Source organism: Ranitomeya imitator, chromosome 5 (genome assembly GCF_032444005.1).
Source record: "Ranitomeya imitator isolate aRanImi1 chromosome 5, aRanImi1.pri, whole genome shotgun sequence".
NCBI classification, from domain to species: domain Eukaryota; kingdom Metazoa; phylum Chordata; class Amphibia; order Anura; family Dendrobatidae; genus Ranitomeya; species Ranitomeya imitator.
In genome coordinates, this window is record NC_091286.1 from 524,300,820 (window position 1) to 524,323,166 (window position 22,347).

At 45.9% G+C, this 22,347-nt stretch overlaps 1 protein-coding gene across 1 annotated transcript in view; it reads right to left on the reverse strand.

The window, feature by feature from the left end:
- LOC138637838 (guanylate cyclase soluble subunit beta-2-like) overlaps nucleotides 1-22,347 on the reverse strand; it is a 125,395-nt gene that overhangs the window by 94,538 nt on the left and 8,510 nt on the right. The window contains exons 2-3 of the mRNA XM_069726762.1: nucleotides 19,243-19,316; nucleotides 95-189 (exon numbers count right to left, since the gene is read on the reverse strand). Of these exons, the coding sequence (XP_069582863.1) occupies nucleotides 95-189; nucleotides 19,243-19,316 (169 nt within the window). The remainder of the gene's footprint in view (nucleotides 1-94; nucleotides 190-19,242; nucleotides 19,317-22,347) is intronic.

The window sequence follows — 22,347 nt, forward strand, 5'->3', positions numbered from 1 at the left end:
TGTGAGTAGCGCAAATATTTCAGTTTTATGATAGATTTCTTGCAAAAACAGTCTGATAAATTGGCGAAAATATCTATTTTTCATGCACACCTACCCAACATCTGACAAGCCTTTTCCACTAACTGCAGTGTAATTTCATCTTTGTAAACTTCGTACGTCATGAATGTGTCTTGTACTCCAGTTTTCACCCTGTTTTAAGTGACATGATTAAAAACACTCAATGATCTGACATAAATTACATAAAAACAAGATGGAAAATATTTTCATTTGTTCACCCACTAAGTAGACAAGAAATTTTGCCTTCAAAGTATTGGCTATAAATCTAAGTAATTACTTTCAGACAAATTCAAATTCCATGATTCCGTCACCAAATTAAAAGAATAAATCTAATGACTCACAACCGACAATGTTCTCAATGCTAAATTAAGAAATGTAATATTGCACAAGCATAAAAATGTGATTATAATGTACGTTGCTTATTTTTATTATTGTAAAATAATTTTCCTTTTACATGCTATTATGTACTTGGAACTGCAGCATCACATTTAAAATTACAGTTACATACACAGATCTTTAATAAGCCGGAATTCTTGAATGAGGACACCAATGTGACTAACATTTGGCACAGAAGAATCAAGAAAGGGGTTTTCTGCTCATGTCATATTGGCAACACTCGGCTCCCTCATTGATCTGCTGTTATTACGGTAAGTTTTGGGGATGGAAACATTGAATGGAGCTGAATTGCAAGGCTCTGATCAATATATAGAAGCCATTCCATGTTTACATCCGGCCCCTGCCAAGCTAATAATAGAAGATCAGTGATAGTACCAGATGTCACTGTTATCAAATCACTGGAGAACCCCATTTAAAGAGACTTATTTTTAACTTTCATATTGATAGCCTATCCTTAGAATAGGATTGCAAATGAAAATCTATTGGTTCTAAGTACGAAAAAAAGCAGCATCTCTCCCACAAAGAAAGAAAACTAAGAACTAAACTAATAACACATAGGTAGTTGTACTGATCATGTTTTTTATTGAGTACTCTGAGCGAACATGCACAGTGCAGGCAAAAAGTACCTGAAACTTTAATGTAAAGATCTGCAAACCTTTTTTCATTAGAAATCACCTCCAGTAAATGTTTATTGTAGCTACAAACAACATTTGCACTTTTTGTAGTAATTTTGGACCATTTATCCCTTTATATGTGTTTCATTTTATCAATATTTCAGGAATGCCTTGGGTGTATAGTCCTGTTTAGGTCATTTAACATCTCAATATGGTTACTGTGACTTGTCTTGTTGCATCACCCTGTAAGGAGGTTGCTTTTCCTGCTCCATACCTGGAACCACTTAGTCAGACAGCTGGGTTGTCGGGGGGGGAAGACTTTCTGCCCTGGACAGAAGGGATTATGTGACTGCTGGGGGCAGAGAGGAAGAGAGGGGGTGTGGTCAGAAAAGAGTGGGAGAGCAGAGCGTGCGAGACAGAGGGGACAGCGTGCCAGACAGAGAGCAGGATGCAGCGCCGCGCTCCCCATGACAGAGTGCTCCCCATGAGGGCACTGAGGCTGAGATACCAGCAGTAGTGGAGGCTGGATGTGAGAGTGTGGACTTGGAAGCCTCCGTAATCAGAGAAGACATATCCCCTTACAGTGACCTGAGCGCGCAGCCCCGGTGACCGCACTGACAAGCCAGGACCCCTGAGTGTGACAAAGTAAGCTGCTCAGTGTGTGTGTAACATTGCTGCTGCAGAGAGAGACTGCCAGCCTGATATACAGAGACTCACAGCAGAGTGGCTGAGCTACTTCCTGCTTTCAGCTTCACTGGGAGAAAAGACTGCCAAGGACTTAACCCCGGAGTCTCCAGTTCCCAGGAGACAGAAGAGAGACTACAGCATCTCAAGCGCTTCTGGTGACTGTACCCACGTTGGAATTAGGACCCTCTATTCAGGACCTCCCTGGACTGAAGTTACAAGAACACTCGTTAACCCTTTTGATTCCGCTTAACTGTTTACTATTTGATTTATCTCTATTAACCCCGTTTACTCCCTGAGAGGAGAATCTTACTCCTGTTAATAAATTCCCCTCAACAGTTGGTCTGTCTGTTCCATGGTGACATACTCAACCCTGCACCCTATTACACTTGGTGTAGTCGGCGGAATGTCACACGGTAGCGTGGAAGGGGCAGACCAAGCAGTTGAGGGAGGCCCCAGGTCTAGCATCTCCCTGGGAGCCATGTTAGTTAACCTGCCAAAATTCTCGGGGAGCGATGTCATGTTGTGGAGTTGGACAGAGCGCATCCGAGGGATGATGCGGATGCATCCTATGACGATGGCTCTGCAGGTGGAAATAGCCGTGATGGCCCTAGAGGGGGATGCACGGGACTCTGTTATGCTCAGACCCCCCAGGCGAGAGATTCCCTGAACAAAGTATTACATATACTTGAGGAGACACATGGGGACCCCACTGACGTAGGGGAGCTGCGCATGCGACTGTTCTGCCGGGTACAAAGAGAGGGAGAGACCGTGACGCAATATATGAATGCACTGCAGGAGCTTCATACTGCTATTATGCGGAAGGACGGTGTAGGTGTGGGGTGAATTGACGTTGTGCTGTGAGACCAACTGGTGACAGGCTTGCGAGATGTGTTGATGAAACAGGCCCTACGAGAGCGCATGCGCGTAAAGCCAGATATGACCTTCTATGAGGTCGGGAGTGAGGCACGCACGCGCGAGCAAGAGCAAGGGGTGGTAGTGCCAGTGGGAAAAGTATGGAGCGGGGAGGTAACAGCCCCTCAATGGGTAGAAGACTTGAAAAAGGAGGTTAAGCGGGTCTGTGAGGAAGTAGCTGAATATAAGAAGACCCCTGCTGCAGAGTACAGCCCTCCGGCGCGAGAAAGAGAGACCGGCCCCAAAAGTGAGACTAGTGCTGCTCGGCAAAGAAGACTGTCGACATGCTACAATTGCGAAGCACCCAGTCAGAATGAAGAGGAGATTACATGGACCCGGGATTCCCGGTTGAAGATAAGAAGAATCTAGGAAGAGATTGAGAGTCTGGGGAAAGCCCTGACAGCAGTTTTGGGTACCAGTGGTATACCCCGAGGTGACATGCGGAAGCAGCCCAAAAGAGATAGTGGAGAGGTGCGTAGCATGAAGAAGGCTTCAGTGGTGGCCCCAGAGTGTAACTCCGTATCCTGGGGTGAAGAGCAACCGCAGATGAGAGACGTCTCCCGCCGAGGTCGACGATTCAGACTAAAGCGCCCTCCAGACAGACACAGACGTGAGTGCTGGTCATGCAGAAGGGTAGGACACATGTCCAAAAATTGCCCTACCCGAGAAGAGCGATGGCAGAGATCCGCTCACCCCTCTGAGGGACCTGCTAACTGGAGGGAACGTCGCCCCTGGAAGGAGTGGTACAGCAGGAAGAGAAGATCCCCACCTAGAGCAAGACAGTACCACAATGTCAGATGCCCAGGAGAAGGGAAGAAAGTGCCAAGTGTTCCTGCGACGCTCGTTTTCAAGGTCCTAGTCGATGAGAAGGAGGAACCACTGATTGGAGGAACCACTGATGTCGTCCCCTGAGGTGAAGAGTGTGCTGGCTGTCAGCTCACAAGATCCTGATCAGACAGAGCAAATGGAACAGCTGTGTGAGACAGGGTGTGTGGCTGAGAAGCCCTGGGAAGTGTATGCCCGCAGAGCCCGGCGCAGATCACGAAGAGTCCGGCCTGCACGGTCTTAATTCATCTGATTCTAGTTTCGATGAGAATGCTCCTGTCAAAGATATAAAATATATAATGGTCACACATGATGCTCAATACTGTATAATAGCCACACATGATGCTCCATACTGTATAATGGCCACACATGATGCTCAATAATGTATAATAGCCACACATGATGCTCAATACTGTGTAATAGCCACACATGATGCTCCACACTGTATAATGGCTCTACATGATGCTCCATACTGTATAATGACCACACATGATGCTCAATACTGTATAATGGCCACATATGATGCTCTATGCATGCTGTATAATGGCCAACCCCCCTCCCATCCTGTATGCATGGCTCATCTCCCCCCCGTATGCATGGCTCATCGGATCCCCGCTCCCATCATGCATGGCTCATCTCTCCCCCCTCCCTGTATGCATGGTTCATCTCCCCCCTCCCATCCTGTATGAATGGCTCATCTCCCCCTCCTCCCTGTATGCATGGGTCATCTCTCCCGACTCCCCCCTCCTGTATGCATGGCTCATCTCCCCCCTCCCGTATGCATGGGTGGCTCATCTCCCCCCTCGTATGCATGGCTCATATCCCCCTCCCTGTATGCGTAGCTCATCTCCCCCTCCCTGTATGCGTGGCTCATCTCCCCCTCCCTGTATGCATGGGTGGCTCATCTCCCCCCCTCCCTGTATGCATGGGTGGCTCATCTTCCCCCCCTCCCTGTATGTGTGGCTCATCTCCCCCTCCCTGTATGCATGGGTGGCTCATCTTCCCCTCCTATATGCATGGCTCATCTCCCCCCTCCCATATGCATGGGTGGCTCATCTCCCCCCGTATGCATGGCTCATCTCCCCCTCCCTGTATTCGAGGCTCATCTCCCCCTCCCTGTATGCGTGGCTCATCTCCCCGTCCCTGTATGCGTGGCTCATCTCCCCCTCCCTGTATGCATGGGTGGCTCATCTCCCCCCTCCCTGTATGCATGGGTGGCTCATCTTCCCCCCCTCCCTGTATGCGTGGCTCATCTCCCCCTCCCTGTATGCATGGGTGGCTCATCTTCCCCCCCTATATGCGTGGCTCATCTCCCCCTTCCTGTATGCATGGGTGCAGGGCTGTACTTAGAGTTTCTGCTGCCCTAGGCACTTTTAGTGCTGCCTCCCCCTTTGGTAAGTATGACACTATCGGCAGTGACTTTGGCAAGAATCGCTGATGTGAAAGTAGCCTTTTGCAGCAGATCGGGCAGTTTTTCTTCATCTGCCATGCAACGGGTCACTTACAGCAACACTGCGTTTGGCCTCATTCATTCCCTATGAGATTTGCGGCACTTTGCCGTGATCTGGCAAATGCGGTACCATACCTCCCAACTTTTGAAGAAGGGAAAGAGGTATAAAGCTTGCGGCGTGCGTAGTGGCAAATTTTAGGCCACACCTCTGACCACACCCATTTCACAACTAGTCACACCCATATCCATGTCCGAACCACGCCCATTTAGCACTGCTGATCACACTGTTTCATAAGCAATAATTATAAACAAAAAAAAATATGGCCACACCGTGCTCCATACTGTATAAGGGTCACACATGATGCTCAATACTGTATAATGCCCACACATGATACTCCATACTGTATAATGGCTATGCAGTGCTCCACATACTGTATAATGACCCCACATTATGCTCAATACTGTATAATGGCCACACATGATGCTTCATACTGTATAATGGCTGTACATGATGCTCCATACTGTATAATGGCCACACATGATGCTCAAAACTGTATAATAGCCACACATGATGCTCAATACTGTATAATGGCCACACATGATGCTCAATACTGTCTAATGGCTCTACATGATGCTCCATACTGTATAATGGCCACACATGATGCTCAATACTGTATAACGGCCACATATGATGCTCCATGCATACTGTATAATGGCTCACCCCTCCTCCCATCCTGTATGCATGGCTCATCTCCCCCCATATGCATGGCTCATCGGCTCCCAGCTCCCATCATGCATGGCTCATCTCTCCCCCCTCCCATCCTGTATGCATGGGTCATCGGCTCCCGGCTCCCATCATCCATGGCTCATCTCTCCCGACTCCCCCTCCTGTATGCGTGGCTCATCTCTCCCCTCCCATATGCATGGGTGGCTCATCTTCCCCCCTCCCTGTATGCATGGTTCATCTCCCCCTCCCTGTATGCATGGGTGGCTCATCTCCCCCCTCCCTGTATGTGTGGCCTATCTCCCCCTCCCTGTATGCATGGGTGGCTCATCTCCCCCCTCCCTGTATGCATGGGTGGCTCATCTCCCCCCCTCCCTGTATGTGTGGCTCATCTCCCCCTCCCTGTATGCATGGCTCATCTCCCCCTCCCTGTATGCATGGGTGGCTCTGGCTCATCTCCCATCCCCCCCTGTATTCATGGCTCATCGGCTCCCATCTTGCATGGCTCATCATCTCTCCCCCCTCCCTGTATGCGTGGCTCATCTCCCCCTCCCTGTATGCATGGGTGGCTCTGGCTTATCTCCCATCCCCCCTGTATGCATGGCTCATCTCTCCCCCCTGGCCCCCTCCATGCATGGCTCATCGGCTCCCCGCCGCTCCCATCTTGTATGGCTCGGCTCCCCGTCCTCCTTCATCCTCCCCGTCCTCCCTGGCTGTCATCATACTCACCTTTTCCACACCGTGCAGAACGGAATCCTCCACCTCTGTCCCGGCGCAACACCCTCGTCCTGTGTGAGTGGTCATGTGGTACCGCTCATTAAGGTCATGAATATGCGTCCACGTGACCGCTCACACAGGACGAGCTGCCGTAGCTAAGACCAGACCAGGCATCACTGGAGTAACATAGTAACATAGTTAGTAAGGCCGAAAAAAGACATTTGTCCATCCAGTTCAGCCTATATTCCATCATAATAAATCCCCAGATCTACGTCCTTCTACAGAACCTAATAATTGTATGATACAATTAGGTGAGTAGGTGAGTATGAATCATACTGTATGATGTGACATGTCTTCAATGAGGCAAGCGGGTGGGCGGGTGTGGAATTTAAGGTGACCCCGGCACGGACTTTATAAAAAAAAAATTAAAAAACCTGCTCAGGTGCCCCCCCCCCGCATCGCCCCGCCCCGCCCAAGCACGTGCCCTCAAGTGCCTAGTGGTAAATACAGCCCTGCATGGGTGGCTCATCGCCCCCTCCCTCCCTGTATGCGTGGCTCATCTTCCCCTCCCTGTATGCATGGGTGGCTCTGGCTCATCTCCCATCCCCCCCTGTATTCATGGCTCATCAGCTCCCATCTTGCATGGCTCGTCATCTCTCCCCACTGGCCTGTATGCGTGGCTCATCTCCCCCTCCCTGTATGCATGGATGGCTCTGGCTTATCGCCCATCCCCCCCTGTATGAATGGCTCATCGGCTCCCATCTTGCATGGCTCATCTCTCCCCCCTTGCCCCCTCCATGCATGGCTCATCGGCTCCCCGCCGCTCCTATCTTGTATGGCTTGGCTCTCCATCCTCCTCCCTGGCTGTCATCATACTCACCTTTTCCACACCGCGCAGAACGGAATCCTCCACCTCTGTCCCGGCGCAGCACCCTCATCCTGTGTGAGCAGTCACGTGGTACCACTCATTAAGGTCATGAATATGCATCCATATTCATCACTTTAAGGAGCGGTACCACGTGACCGCTCACACAGGACGAGCTGCCGTCGCTGAGACCAGACCAGGCATCGCTGGAGTAGCTGAGTATGAATCATACTGTATGATGTGACATGTCTTCAAGGAGGCAAGCGGGCGGGCGGGGGCGGAATTTAAGGTGACCCCGGCCCGGACTTAATAAAAAAACAAACTGCTCTGGTGCCGCCCCCCCCCCCCCCTCGCATCGTCCCGCCCTAGGCACGTGCCCTCAAGTGCCTAGTGGTAAATACAGCCCTGCCTATGACATACCATCAACCCGCCATTCCTTTTTGTTCATATGTCAAACGATCTCATGTATCTCCATGTCATCCGCACCACAATATCTGACAGATGATAATAAGCCTGGATAAGTAGACTACAACCTTAATAAATCGAATTTCATATCACAAATTAACTCCCGGGAAGACCTAACGCCAATGTTATTACCTCCCACATGTAAGACAGGCACATTCGGTGGTCAGTCCACTCTGCAATAATATGAGAATTCTGGTAAAACCCGACCCTGTCAGTATGCATCTCAGCGTGCAACACCCCTCAGAACACATGAGTGGCAAAGGATCCATACTAAGCATGCATCTATAGTAAAAAAAACAACCAACACAACTTTAGTATACATAGTGCCCCAACCTTCAAGATATCGCAAATCCAAACAGCCACCTAAACAAAAACCAAATTAAGGTGAACATATGAACGAAAACGCGAAGATTCCCAATGCCCAATATAGCGAACAAGTCATCATCCAAACCCCAGCAAGATGCCTCAGTCGCCTCAGAAAAAGTACGACCCATACTCTTACAGCTTCTCATCAAAATACAACAAACATTAGTTCAGTACTGCAATAAAATAATATATGGAAAGTGGAGAACCATCCTGGTGCTGCAAGAATGAACCTGTATAACCACTCCTAATATCCATAAAACATGTTATCACCGTAATAGGACAGGCATCATGCTTTATAACCACATACAAAACGACCAATTTACCCTGACCAATTTGATCCGTTTTTGAACGCCGCAAAAAACAGTTAAATTTGTCCTCCATCAAACGCACATTGTTCAACAACAAGCCTCCTGCTTGCCTTGAAGGACAGACAAATTCATTACCGTAATACAAAAAGCGGCGTAAAAAGCCAAAATTAAAGCAGCTGAAAACAAAAAGAGCTCATAGTTTGAAAAACAGATTGACCTTAAACAGCATAGCATCCTCACCAACTATTTGAAGGAAACTGGCCTCCTCTTATCCCGACTATAAGAACCCCTGTGAAAACCCTGCAGCATATGATTAACCAAAAAATTCTTGGTCACATCCCAAAGACAATTGTAACTTAAACAAAAAGGTTAACACCGCCATCTTCTGTGCCACAGCCTACACTGACCTGCCAACTCCAAAGTCTTGACCCTCCAAAGACAGTTTCAGAAACAACCTATCCTTTTAAGAAGAGCTCACGCTAGTTTCAATGGCTAAATTCTCCTATTCATCCAAAACCTTCATATAATGGCAACAAGAGGCCTCAGACATTGATTGCCTGATTAAACTGAAAACCACATAGTTATCAAGCTCCATATCTGACTGGATGGGATACTCTGCTTCTGCTTCGTCCGCCCAAGGCACCAGACTCTGAAACCTGTCAAACCGAAAATGAGACAATTCGTCAACTACATCGCTGGACACACCCGGAACATGTCTTACTGCACATTCCATTCCAAACATCATAAATGCAAATTATGCAAATGAGCCACAACTTAGCCCAAAGCAGATTGGTTGCGTAAACTACCAACAAATTGTCGCAATGAAAGCACAACTTTTTATTTGCTAACACAGACCCCCAGAGTTCAAGTGCCCCTATTATAGGAAAGATTTCAAGTAAAGCCAGATTCTCAAATCCGTCAATCGCCATGCATTGGGCCATGTCCCCACACAGGGCCAACATTAGGGGCAGGAAGACTAGGCAGCTGCCAAGGACCACCGCTGCCCCCGGGGCCTCCAGCTAGTGGCTTGTTGCTAATAGTGGCACACCATGCAGCCGCTATGTGGTCCGTGAGTCAGGTGGGCCCCCCCAGTGCCACGGGGGCAGCAGCAGAAAACCAGCTAATAAAGCCTGTGCCCACTGCTAAAGAGAATTGATGTTCTGCCCATCTTAATGTGCAGAGAGTTAATTATCATGTTATTCAAGTTGTGGCCACTGGAGGTTATCAGTTGCCTACTTTTCATGTTGTTTACCAACCTTTCCCTCCTAAGAGCAATGTCTTATGGGTTAGTTCCGTCCACATTCTTCTTGTGAAGACAAGCTTCAGTAGCCATTTTTCCTCAGATCTGCAGAGAGGCACACGTGCTCCTGTCTCGCTTACTTTCTTACCCCTGTCCTAACGGATCTCGGTACGTTTATAAAGGTTTAATGCATCTTATGTTTGTGTTAGTATTTAAGCCTTATGCAGCTCCTATAGTCAGATATAGTTAGGCAGATGTGCTTTGCAGCTTGCAGTTAGGTTAATGTGTACTCTGCATTTAGATAGATGCATTCTTGTATAGAATAGGGCAGTGCTGTTAGAATTACTGTGTAATGCACTCTGTATAATTCTTGCTGTTATGTCCCAGTTATTTATGTGATTGCACCCTGTATGTGCATGTACTGAAATGCTGTTATTCTTTACAGTTTTTCACCAGTCATCCACTATGATTATTCACTGAACATCCACTTTGTACATCAACATCATTCACTATTCGATCATCTACTATGAATACTGTCCACCATTGTTGTTCAACGTTATAGTTTTGGTTATCATCACCCTAATAAATAAGACTTAAGCATCAGCACAGTCTGTTTACTGGGATGTGGATGAAGGTTTAGCCGTATGTTGGAATCCACACAGCATCCTACGTGGAGGAAGACAGAACAGTGAAAAACGAGACCGCCAGTTGCAGGCGGTGATTCTAAAGTAAGAACAGATTAGCTGCCTTCAGTGAAACTGATAGCCGGTCGCAGGCTTTAGTTGTTCAGACTGTACGGAACCGCTAACACCCACACTGCTCCGCATTCGGGTATCACAGCAGCCGCCATACAGCCGTGGGACTATACTACAGCCCGCCAAGAGGAGCTACATCATTCCCGCCACGCGGAAGCTCACCGCACCTAGACTCAGTTTCCCGCTAAAACACTCAGCAGTACGCAGCTAAGCGCACAATGTCTCGAAACAGCACATCCTCACTCAAGACGAGGTCACGAGCAAGCTCTAACAGGTCATCATTAGCAGAGCTGGCTGCTGTCGCTCGTGTGCTGAAGCTGAAGCAGCCAAAGCGAGGTCCTCCTTTGCCGAGAAAGAAATGCATCTAAAGCTGAGACAAGCAGAGCATGAGACAGAAAAGGTACGTTTGCAGGCAGAACAAACTGCACGCCTGCAAGCCGAAACCGCACGTTTGCGGGCAGAGCATGAAGCAGAAAATGCACGTTTGCAGGCTGAAACCGCACGTTTGCGGGCAGAGCAAGAAGCAGAAGGTGCGCGCCTGCAAGTGTCTCTAGAAAGACTTATGGTAGACAAAGAGGCAGCAGCTGCAATAGCTAAGGCAGAGTACTTGGAAGCCATGAAGGATCCTGATTATGAGAGACGCAGCAACGTTCTTGGAACAGATCTAGAGCAGCAAGATCCAGCTCAGCGCGTCGCAGAGTACGTTTATCGACACTCCAGCATGGACAACACCCTCGACAGACTACAACGATCAGCCTACGCCGATTATCATCGATCCAACCCCGAACTTCACTACTACAAACAAGAAGACGTCCAACACAGAGGAGTCGACCACAGCTACCGTTCCACTGAGAAGAAGGTACAGCTCCCACCTCACCTTAAAGAGACATCTTCTTCACCAGAAAGGTACTATGCAGACTGTCCGAAGCCAAGAGCGTCTCACAGGTATGGTGACGCACCACACACTAGACATGGCTATAACATACCGGCTCGTACCAACACTGATCAAGCCACCATAGACTTGGCAAAGTTCTTTGCCTGCCGAGAACTGGTAACAAAAGGACTTGTAAAGTTCACTGACAAAGCCGAAAACTACAGGTCGTGGCGAGCTTCGTTCCAGAACGCCATTCAGGGACTGGACCTTTCTAGTAGTGAGGAGTTAGATCTCCTGGTAAAGTGGCTTGGAACTGAATCGGTCGAGCATGCTAAAAGACTAAGAGACATTAACATAGAATACCCACACATAGGTTTACGTAAAGTGTGGGAAAGACTTGACGAATGCTATGGGTCCGTAGAAGTAATAGAGAATGCTTTATTCAAAAGAATTGATGATTTCCCTAAGATAGGGCCCAAGGGTTATCAAAGACTTAGAGAACTGAATGATTTATTGATAGAGTTACAGGTCGCCCAGAAGGAAGGTCACTTGGCTGGATTGGCATTCTTAGACACTGCTAGGGGTGTCAATCCAATAGTACAAAAACTTCCTTACAATCTTCAAGAAAGGTGGATTATACATGGTTCACGGTATAAACAAATTCATAACGTACCATTCCCTCCTTTTGCTGTATTTGTTGAGTTTGTCACCCAGCAAGCCAAGATCAGAAATGACCCTAGTTTTGATTTCACTCTGTCATGTTCCACTACCCCTGGTGTCAAACCCAGTAAGACACCCGTGGCAGTCCATAAAACTGATATTGATTCCACAGGTCCTCCACACAAGACAACTAAGCCCCCTACGGAAGAGAGCAAACCTCAGGATGTCAGTAAGCAGTGTCCTCTACACAGGAAACCACATCCTCTACTAAAGTGCAGAGCCTTCAGGGAGAAGACTTTAGAGGATCGCAAAGGTTTCCTCAAGGAAAACAACATCTGCTTCAAATGCTGTGCTACGACCTCTCACTTCGCCAGGAACCGTGGAGCTAGCGTGAAATGTGCAGAATGCAGCAGCACGGATCACAATACAGCCTTGCATCCTGGACCACCTCCAGGAGTGTTGTCACAAGCAGAGGAGCACGATGAGAAACAGAAGAACACCGACTAAGACACCCCTGCGGTCACCTCTCAATGTACGGAGATCTGTAAGGGACTCAAGGGAGGAAGATCCTGCTCAAAAATCTGCCTTGTCCGAGTCTATCCAACAGGCCACAGAGACAAAGCGCTCAAGATATATGCAATCCTAGATGACCAAAGTAATAGGTATTTAGCCAGGTCCATCTTCTTTGACAACTTCAGCATTGTAGGCCCCAGTTCTCCCTACTCCCTTAGGACATGTTCAGGTACCGTCGAGACGGCGGGGAGGAAAGCAACCGGATACAAAGTGGAGTTCATGGATGGCCAGACCTGTCTGTCACTACCGACCATCCTGGAGTGCAACCAGATTCCTGACAACAGGTCTGAGATACCTTCACCAGAGGTGGCAACGTATCACCCCCACCTGAAGCGTATAGCCCACCTGATACCTAAGTTGGAACCAGAAGCGCCAATAGCTTTACTTCTGGGAAGAGATATACTACGAGTCCACAAGACTAGAGAATATATCAACGGCTCACTGAATGCTCCATACGCGCAGAGGCAAGACCTTGGATGGGTCATTGTAGGAGATGTCTGTCTAGGAGGAGCACACAAGCCGGTCTCAGTCAACAGTATGCTTACCAGCACTCTAGAAAATGGACGTCCATCTCTCTTCCAGCCGTGTCACAATAATCTGCTGGTAAAGGAACTACCGAGCAGCACTCCCCTACCTTGCCCTTTCTCAGTTCCTATCAACGAAGACCACGCCTGTGAAGGTGAACAAGACCACATAGGATGTACAGTCTTCCACAGGACGAAGGAAGACAACAAGGTAGCGATGTCTATAGAAGACAAGATATTCCTGGACATCATGGACGAACAAATAGTCAAGGATACGGCGAATAGTTGGGTCGCACCTCTACCATTTCGACCTCAGAGGAGACGCCTACCCAACAACAAGGAATTGGTCTACAGCAGATTCATCTCCCTAAGACACAAGCTTCAGAAGTCACCTGAGACGAAGGAACATTTCTTGACCTTCATGGGAAAGATATTCCAGAACAACCACGCAGAGATTGCACCTGCACTTCGACACGGAGAGGAGTGTTGGTACCTGCCCATCTTCGGAGTGTACCATCCTAAGAAGCCAGGTCAAATTAGAGTGGTATTCGACTCAAGTGCCAAATGCGAAGACGTGTCATTGAATGATGTCTTACTGTCGGGCCCAGACCTCAACAACAGACTTCTGGAAGTATTACTCTGTTTCCGTAGAGATTCAGTGGCATTTATGGCCGACATACAACAGATGTTCCACTGTTTTCTCGTCAAAGAGGAACACAGAAACTACCTGAGGTTCTTCTGGTACCGTGACAACGACCCGGACGAAGACATCGCAGAGTACCGGATGCGGGTACACATCTTTGGGAACAGTCCTTCCCCAGCGGTCGCAATCTACGGCCTCCGACATTCTGCCAAAAAGGGTGAAGAAGAGTATGGCTCGGACATCAGGTCCTTTGTGGAAAAGGATTTTTACGTGGATGACCGTTTGAAGTCCACACCGACAAGTGAGGCCGCAATCAGTCTACTAAAGAGGACTCGTGACATGCTCGCTCAGTCTAACCTAAGGTTACACAAGATTTCTTCCAACAGCCGAGAGTTGATGGAAGCCTTTCCCTCTGAAGACTATTCCAGTGATCTAAAGGATTTAGACCTTAGCATTGACCCCCTTCCTATGCAGCGGAGCCTTGGATTGCTGTGGGACCTGAAGACAGATACCTTCACCTTTCATATCAGCAAGGATGAGAAACCCTTCACGCGCAGAGGAGTTCTTTCCTTCGTGAATAGTTTATACGACCCCTTGGGGTTCGTAGCTCCAGTAACCATCCAAGGAAAGCTGATGCTCAGGGACTTCACCCAAGACACTACTGATTGGGATGATCCACTTCCAGCGGGAAAGGCTGACCTGTGGGCAGAGTGGAGGAAGTCTCTTGAAGCCCTGACCAACCTTCGTGTGAAACAACCGTATGCTCCTGTGCCATCCACAGAGGTCAAAACGCAAACACTTTGTATTGTCTGTGATGCACCAGTCAAAGCGATTGCAGCAGTAGCGTACCTCAAATCCACAGACGTAAGTGGGCAATGCCATATCGGGTTCGTTATGAGCCGGACGAAATTGGCGCCACTTCGTGAACACACGATACCCAGACTGGAACTCTGTGCTGCTGTCCTCGCAGTTGAGTTGGCCGAGCTGGTCTCGGATGCGATGGGCCTGAAGATCGGGGATGCAGAGTTCTACACCGATAGCAAGGTGGTACTGGGGTACATCTGTAACGAGACACAACGCTTCTACGTCTACGTCAGCAACCAGGTACTTCGGGTAAGAAGATCCACCGACCCTAATCAGTGGCACTACGTACCTACTCACCACAATCCTGCGGACCACGCGACTAGATCCGTTGCACCCAGTCATCTGAAGGACACTTCATGGTTCACAGGTCCTACCTCTTTGTACCGTTCGATGTCCCACATCAGCAGGCCTGAAACTTTTGAACTAGTGGGTCCAGATGCAGACGAAGAGATCCGACCTCAAGTGTCTGCTCTACATACAGAGATTTCAAGCTGCCACCTCGAATCTCACCGGTTCAGCAGGTTCTCCACCTGGAAGTCACTTGTTCGAGCTATAGCTTGTCTATTTCTTGTAACCCAGTCCTACAAGACAGCACTTTCTAGTGATTCTGGAGATCCATCCATCCTTACTCCTGCAATGTTACTCACACAGAAAACCTGTGTCCCGAAAGCTCCACTCGGAGAATTCAATGACAAAGACCTCTACAGACGACAATGGAGGCAAGTACAAAGCGTGTCCAACGTCTTCTGGAATAGATGGAGGAAACAGTATCTCTCCACTCTGCAAAGCAGGACAAAGTGGCAGAAAGACCGCTCAAACATTCAATCTGGCGATGTTGTACTCGTCAAAGACAGTCAGTCACATCGGAACGAGTGGCCACTCGGCCTAGTCATTAAGACCCTTCCCAGTAAAGATGGGAAAGTGCGGAAAGTAGAGGTCAACGTGTGCAAGCTTGGAGAAAACAAACTGTTCCTCAGGCCCGTTACCGAGCTTGTATTATTATTTTCCCCAAAAGAACCTAATTGTGGCATCTGTTGACGCCAAGCGGGGAGTGTTCTGCCCATCTTAATGTGCAGAGAGTTAATTATCATGTTATTCAAGTTGTGGCCACTGGAGGTTATCAGTTGCCTACTTTTCATGTTGTTTACCAACCTTTCCCTCCTAAGAGCAATGTCTTATGGGTTAGTTCCGTCCACATTCTTCTTGTGAAGACAAGCTTCAGTAGCCATTTTTCCTCAGATCTGCAGAGAGGCACACGTGCTCCTGTCTCGCTTACTTTCTTACCCCTGTCCTAACGGATCTCGGTACGTTTATAAAGGTTTAATGCATCTTATGTTTGTGTTAGTATTTAAGCCTTATGCAGCTCCTATAGTCAGATATAGTTAGGCAGATGTGCTTTGCAGCTTGCAGTTAGGTTAATGTGTACTCTGCATTTAGATAGATGCATTCTTGTATAGAATAGGGCAGTGCTGTTAGAATTACTGTGTAATGCACTCTGTATAATTCTTGCTGTTATGTCCCAGTTATTTATGTGATTGCACCCTGTATGTGCATATACTGAAATGCTGTTATTCTTTACAGTTTTTCACCAGTCATCCACTATGATTATTCACTGAACATCCACTTTGTACATCAACATCATTCACTATTCGATCATCTACTATGAATACTGTCCACCATTGTTGTTCAACGTTATAGTTTTGATTATCATCACCCTAATAAATAAGACTTAAGCATCAACACAGTCTGTTTACTGGGATGTGGATGAAGGTTTAGCCGTATGTTGGAATCCACACAGCATCCTACGTGGAGGAAGACAGAACAATTGAATATTCACTACTCCCCACACCCATAGTCCCTCCCACCTCTATGCGCTGAAGCAGGTGCCGAGAGATGGGAAAGATTATAGAAGTGGAGAGCTGTGAATATTCCTTTAACATTAATAGCGGGAATAGTAGCTGCAGCTGCAGGCTTCCTGCTGCTGGGAGATCACAGGCCCACTACTAAAAAGAATGAATATTCATTCCTCTCCATTTCCATGAGTGTGGAGAGCAGTGAATATTCATTTCACTTTAATAGTGGGCATTATTAGCCACAGCTGCTGGGTGATCACGTGTCTGCTATTAAAGATAATGAATATTCACTGCTCCCCACGCCCATGGGAATGGAGAGCAGTGAATATTCATTCCCTTTAGTAGCTGGCACACGTGATCGCCCAGCAGCAGGAAGCCTGCGGCTGTGGCTAACACTGCCCGCTATTAAAGTGAAATGAATATTCACTGCTCACCAACCACTCATATAGTCTGGGGTATGGGGAGCAGTGAATATCCTGGCAGCTGTACTTGCCTTGTAAGCAGTGCATGATACTACTTTCATGAGCTACTTACAAGTTGAAATCAGCTGCTGACATCAGGACAGGACGCTGGGAGGGAGCACAAGGAAGGTAAGTACAAAAGTTTATTTTTTATGGGTTTTTTTATGAGGGCCATGCATACCAGGATAGGGATGAGGGGGCTATTCATACCAGGATAGGGATGAGGGGACCATGCATACGAGGCTGGGAATGAGGGGTCCAAGCATACCAGGCTGGGGATGTGGGGCCCATACATACTAGGCTGGGGATGGGGGGGGCATGTATACCAGGATGGAGATAAGGGGGCTATGCATACCAGGATGGGGATTACAGGTCCATTAATTCCAGGATAGGGATGAGTGGGCCAAACCAATATAGGGATCAGGAGGTCATGCATACCAGGATAGGGATGAGGGGACAATGTATACAAGGATGGGGATTGGGGCCATTCATACCAGGATAGGGATGAGGGGGGCATGAATACCAGAATGGGGATGGGGCAGCCCATGCTTTATACTCTGAGGGGGCTACATTATACTATATGAGGGGGATGCATTATACTATATAGAGGACTATGGGAAGTATATTATACTATATCGAGGACTATGGGGAGTGTATTAAACTATATGGAGGACTATGGGGAGTATATTATACTATATGGAGGACTATGGGGAGTGTAATATACTATATGGAGGACTATGGGGAGTGTATTATACTATATGGAGGACTATGGGGAGTGTATTATACTTTATGGAGGACTATGTGGAGTGCATTATGGTATATGCACACAGCTAAAAATACAAAGGAGTGGCTTCAGAACAACTCTGTGACCATTCTTGACTTGCCCAGCCAGAGTCCTGACCTAAACCCTATTGAGCATCTCTGGAGAGACCTGAAAATGGCTGTCCACCAACATTCACCATCCAATCTGACGGAACTGGAGAGGATCCCCAAATCCAGGTGTGAAAAACTTGTTGCATCATTCCCAAGAAGATTCATGGCTGTACTAGCTCAAAAGGGTGCTTCTATTCAATACTGTGCAAAGGGTCTGAATACTTATGACCATGTGATATTTCAGTTTTTCTTTTTTAATAAATTTGCAAAAATTACTACATTTCTGTTTTTTTTAGTCAAGATGGGGTGTAGAGTGTACATTGATGAGAAAAAAATGAACTTTTTAGAATTTACCAAATGGGCGCAATGAAACAGAGTGAAAAATGTAAAGGGGTCTGAATACTTTCCATACCCACTGTAAGTCCCACCAAAACTCTATAAGTCTCCTCAATCGCATTCATATAACTGAACAGGGCAGAGCAATGCTCACACTTCCTCTCACCAATTATGCTAGCCAGAAGTGCAAATCGCCTGAAGCCAATTAGCAAATGCCCTTGGAATTAAGCTATATTTACGTTTTTTCTCCTCATCTTTTTCTTTTTTTAGAGTTGGAAGGCTTAACCTTATCAAAGTTAAACTTTTCCAATAGCAGCAAAGATAAAATTTCCACATATACTTCCTTCCAAATCTTATCCTCTCTTGCTGCTTCAGATGTATCCCCAGCGCGCCTTCAAATTATACATATATATACCTCATTCCTGGCCCTATTGTTCATATGCACAACCTCATCTTCCTAGTCCTTTTCATTCTGGCCTTTTTCAGCCACAACTCCTGCCACACCCCTCCGCTGGTCAACCCCAGTAGCAACCAGTGTAACTACAGTATCCTGCCCAACTCCCAAACCAAAATGAATCGGAGCCACCCAAGCCCCAAATAGTATTTGGGCGATAAAGCTTTCAATACAGGTGGGGCTTAGGGAATGCTAATGTTCTATGAGTTAGAGGGAAAAAATACTTGCCTTGCCTAGGGTGCTGGCAACCCACAGTACGCCACTTGCAAGAGAAGAGGAAACTATGGAAGAACAAACTACTTTGCTCCTCTCTCTCTGCCTTTGCAGAGACCAGCAGCCGGTGGCAAACTCTTTTTGTCTATTGTGGTCTAAATAAGAATCTGCAGCATTGACCGAGCTGTTAAAGCAACCCCCGGATACTTTTCTTATTTACCGTAGCTTGCTGGCTACCAGTCAGGCACTCACTACATGCCTAGATTTCCAGGGAAAAATGTTGTGCCTCCATAGACTTTGGCACCAGGTGACAGTCGCCACTTTCCCCTACCCATTATGCCACTGCTTGGTATATGTTTAATAGGGTCTAAAACAACTACAATAAAAGTTTTAGCACACACAACATTTTAAAAGAGATAAAATATATTAAAATAAATATAGTTACAACACTGATTAAATTATTATCCTTTTAGAAACAAATAATAAAACATCGCCATAAGCAATATATGGTACATTAATTGTTAATAACTTACCTTAGTAAATCCCATGTCTCTTCACCATATTTCTCAATCACCAGTGACTTCAAGCAGGTATTTATGAATCCATACTGGAAGGATTACAAAATACATATAATCAGTTGAATGCATAGCTAAACTACCATCTAGAATGCAAATGTATCCTTTCTAACATTTGGTCTTAGGTACAGACCAAAAGTTTGGACACACCTTCTCATTTAAAGATTTTTTTTTGTATTTTCATGACTATGAAAATTGTACATCAAGGCATCAAAACTATGAATTAATGAATTAACACATGTGGAATTATATACTTAACAAAAAAGTGTGAATCAACTGAAAATATGTCTTATATACTAGGTTCTTCAAAGTAGCCACCTTTTGCTTTAATGACTGCTTTGGACACTCTTGGCATTCTCTTGATGAGCTTCAAGAGGTAGTCACCAGAAATAGTCTTCCAACAATCTTGAAGGAGATGCTTAGCTCTTGTTGGCCCTTTTGCCTTAACTCTGCGGTCCAGCTCAAACCATCTCGATTGGGTTCAGGTCTGGTGACAGTGGAGGCCAGGTCATCTGGCATAGCACCCCATCACTCTCCTACTTGGTCAAATAGCCCTTACACAGCCTGGAGGTGTGTTTGGGGTCATTGTCCTGTTGAAAAATAAATGATGGTCCAACTAAACGCAAACTGGATGGAACACCATGCCACTGCAAGATGCTGTGGTAGCCATGCTGGTTCAGTATGCCTTCAAATTTGAATAAATCCCCAACAGTGCCACCAGCAAAGCACCCCCACACCATCACACCTCCTCCTCCATGCTTCATAGTGGGAACCAGGCATGTAGAGTCCATCCGTTCACCTTTTCTGCGTTGCACAAAGACACGGTGGTTGGAACCAAAGATCTCAAATTTCGACTCATCAGACCAAAGCACAGATTTCCACTGGTCTAACGTCCATTCCTTGTGTTCTTTAGCCCAAACAAGTCTCTTCTGCTTGTTGCCTGTCCTTAGCAGTGGTTTCCTAGCAGCTATTTTACCATGAAGGCCTGCTGCACAAAGTCTCCTCTTAGCAGTTGTTGTAGAGATGTGTCTGCTGCTAGAACTCTGTGTGGCATTGACCTGGTCTCTAATCTGAGCTGCTGTTAACCTGGGATTTCTGAAGCTGGTGAATCGGATAAACTTATCCTCAGAAGCAGAGGTGACTCTTGGTCTTTCCTGGGGCGGTCCTCATGTGAGCCAGTTTCTTTGTAGCGCTTGATGGTTTTTGCAGCTGCACTTGGGGACACTTTCACAGTTTTCCCAATTTTTCAAACTGACTGACCTTCATTTCTTAAAATAATGATGGCCACTTGTTTTTCTTTACTTAGCTGCTTTTTTCTTGCCGTAATACAAATTCTAAACAGTCTTCAGTAGGAATATCAGCTGTGTATCCACCAGACTTCTGCTCAACACAACTGATGGTCCCAAGCCCATTTATAAGGCAAGAAATTTCACTTATTAAACCTGACAGGGCACACCTGTGAAATGAAAACCATTTCCGGTGACTACCTCGTGAAGCTCATCAAGAGAATGCCAAGAGTGTGCAAAGCAATCATTAAAGTAAAAAGGTGGCTACTTTGAAGAACCTAGAATATAAGACATAATTTCAGTTGTTTCACACTTTTTTGTTAAGTATATAATTCCACATGTGTTAATTCATAGTTTTGATGCCTTCAGTGTGAATTTACAATTTTCATAGTCATTAAAATACAGAAAAATCGTTAAATGAGAAAGTGTGTCCAAACTTTTGGTCTGTACTGTAGGTGTAGTGGATATAAAAACTCTACAGGTTTTTGTCATGTAAAAAAAAATCCAGCTAAAAAAAATCATTTCAGAACTTTTTCCACCTTTATTGTGACCCATAATATATACAAATCCATTGAGAAATAAAATTTAAATCATTTTAAGGGGGGAAATAAAGATAACAAAATTAAAATAATGTGGTTACATAAGTTTGAAAACCCTCTTATAATTAGAGATGTGGTTGTGTTCAGAATTAACCAATCACATTTAAACTCATGTTAAATAGTAGTCAGTACACAGCTGCCATCATTTACAGGGATTTTGATTAACTCTGTACATATTTTAGCTATTTTAGAAAGATTTTCCTGATATTTTCTTAGTTGCATTTTTCAGCAAAAGCTATGGTCCGTAAACAATTTACGGTACAACACAGGAAAGGTATCTCAATGTTGAAAGTTATCACTCAGGAGAAGGGTACAGAAACATTTCCAAGGCATTAGAAATTCCATGGAACACTGTGAAGGCGGTCATCAAGAAGTGGCTTAAATTTGGCACAACACTGACATTATCTAGAACTGCATATCTGTAAGAAATTGATGAAAAGACAAGAAAAAAATTGGTTTGAGAGGCTGACAAGAAACCCACAGCAACATTAAAGTAGCTGCAGGGGTTTCTTGCAAGTACTGGTTGTGTACTGCATTTCACAACAATATCCTGTATTCTCCATTCTCCTGGTCTGTGGGGTAGGGTGGCCAGATATGAACTTTTTTTTTTTTTTTTTACAAAGAAACATTCAAGCATTCAAGCCTGGCTATGTTTTGTAAAAACCTACAGCAAGTCTTTTATAAATATGTGTTACAGAGAGAAAAAGACAAAAACAGCAAAAGAAAAAAAGTGTCCACAAATAAATTGGGAAATAATAGCAACTCGCTTCATCATTAACTAAAACAGCAGAATTATGAAAAGCACTAGTTTAAAATGTACCCTTTAATCAGATATTAATGAAAGAATACAAAGCCACAATCATTTCTAAAAAAGATCTGTGACCTGATCTACCTACACAGTGTAAATTGAATTATATGTTAAGATGAGTCTGGCTAATTAAGATCGGGGATCAATGTGATGAAACAGCATTTAATCCTAATTATACAGATGTCTATTTTCAGTAAGCCAGGAGGCATAGACTGTTATCTTTATGTTTACTTTTGAATGTAAGTATTTGTTCTTTGGTTGGTCAAGAAACACAGACTATTGTTCATACTAGCCTAAATTTGACTCAGGAGTTGCTGTTTGCTCCAAGCTCATTGTCTACTATCTTTGAGGGATAGAGACAAAGGGTAAT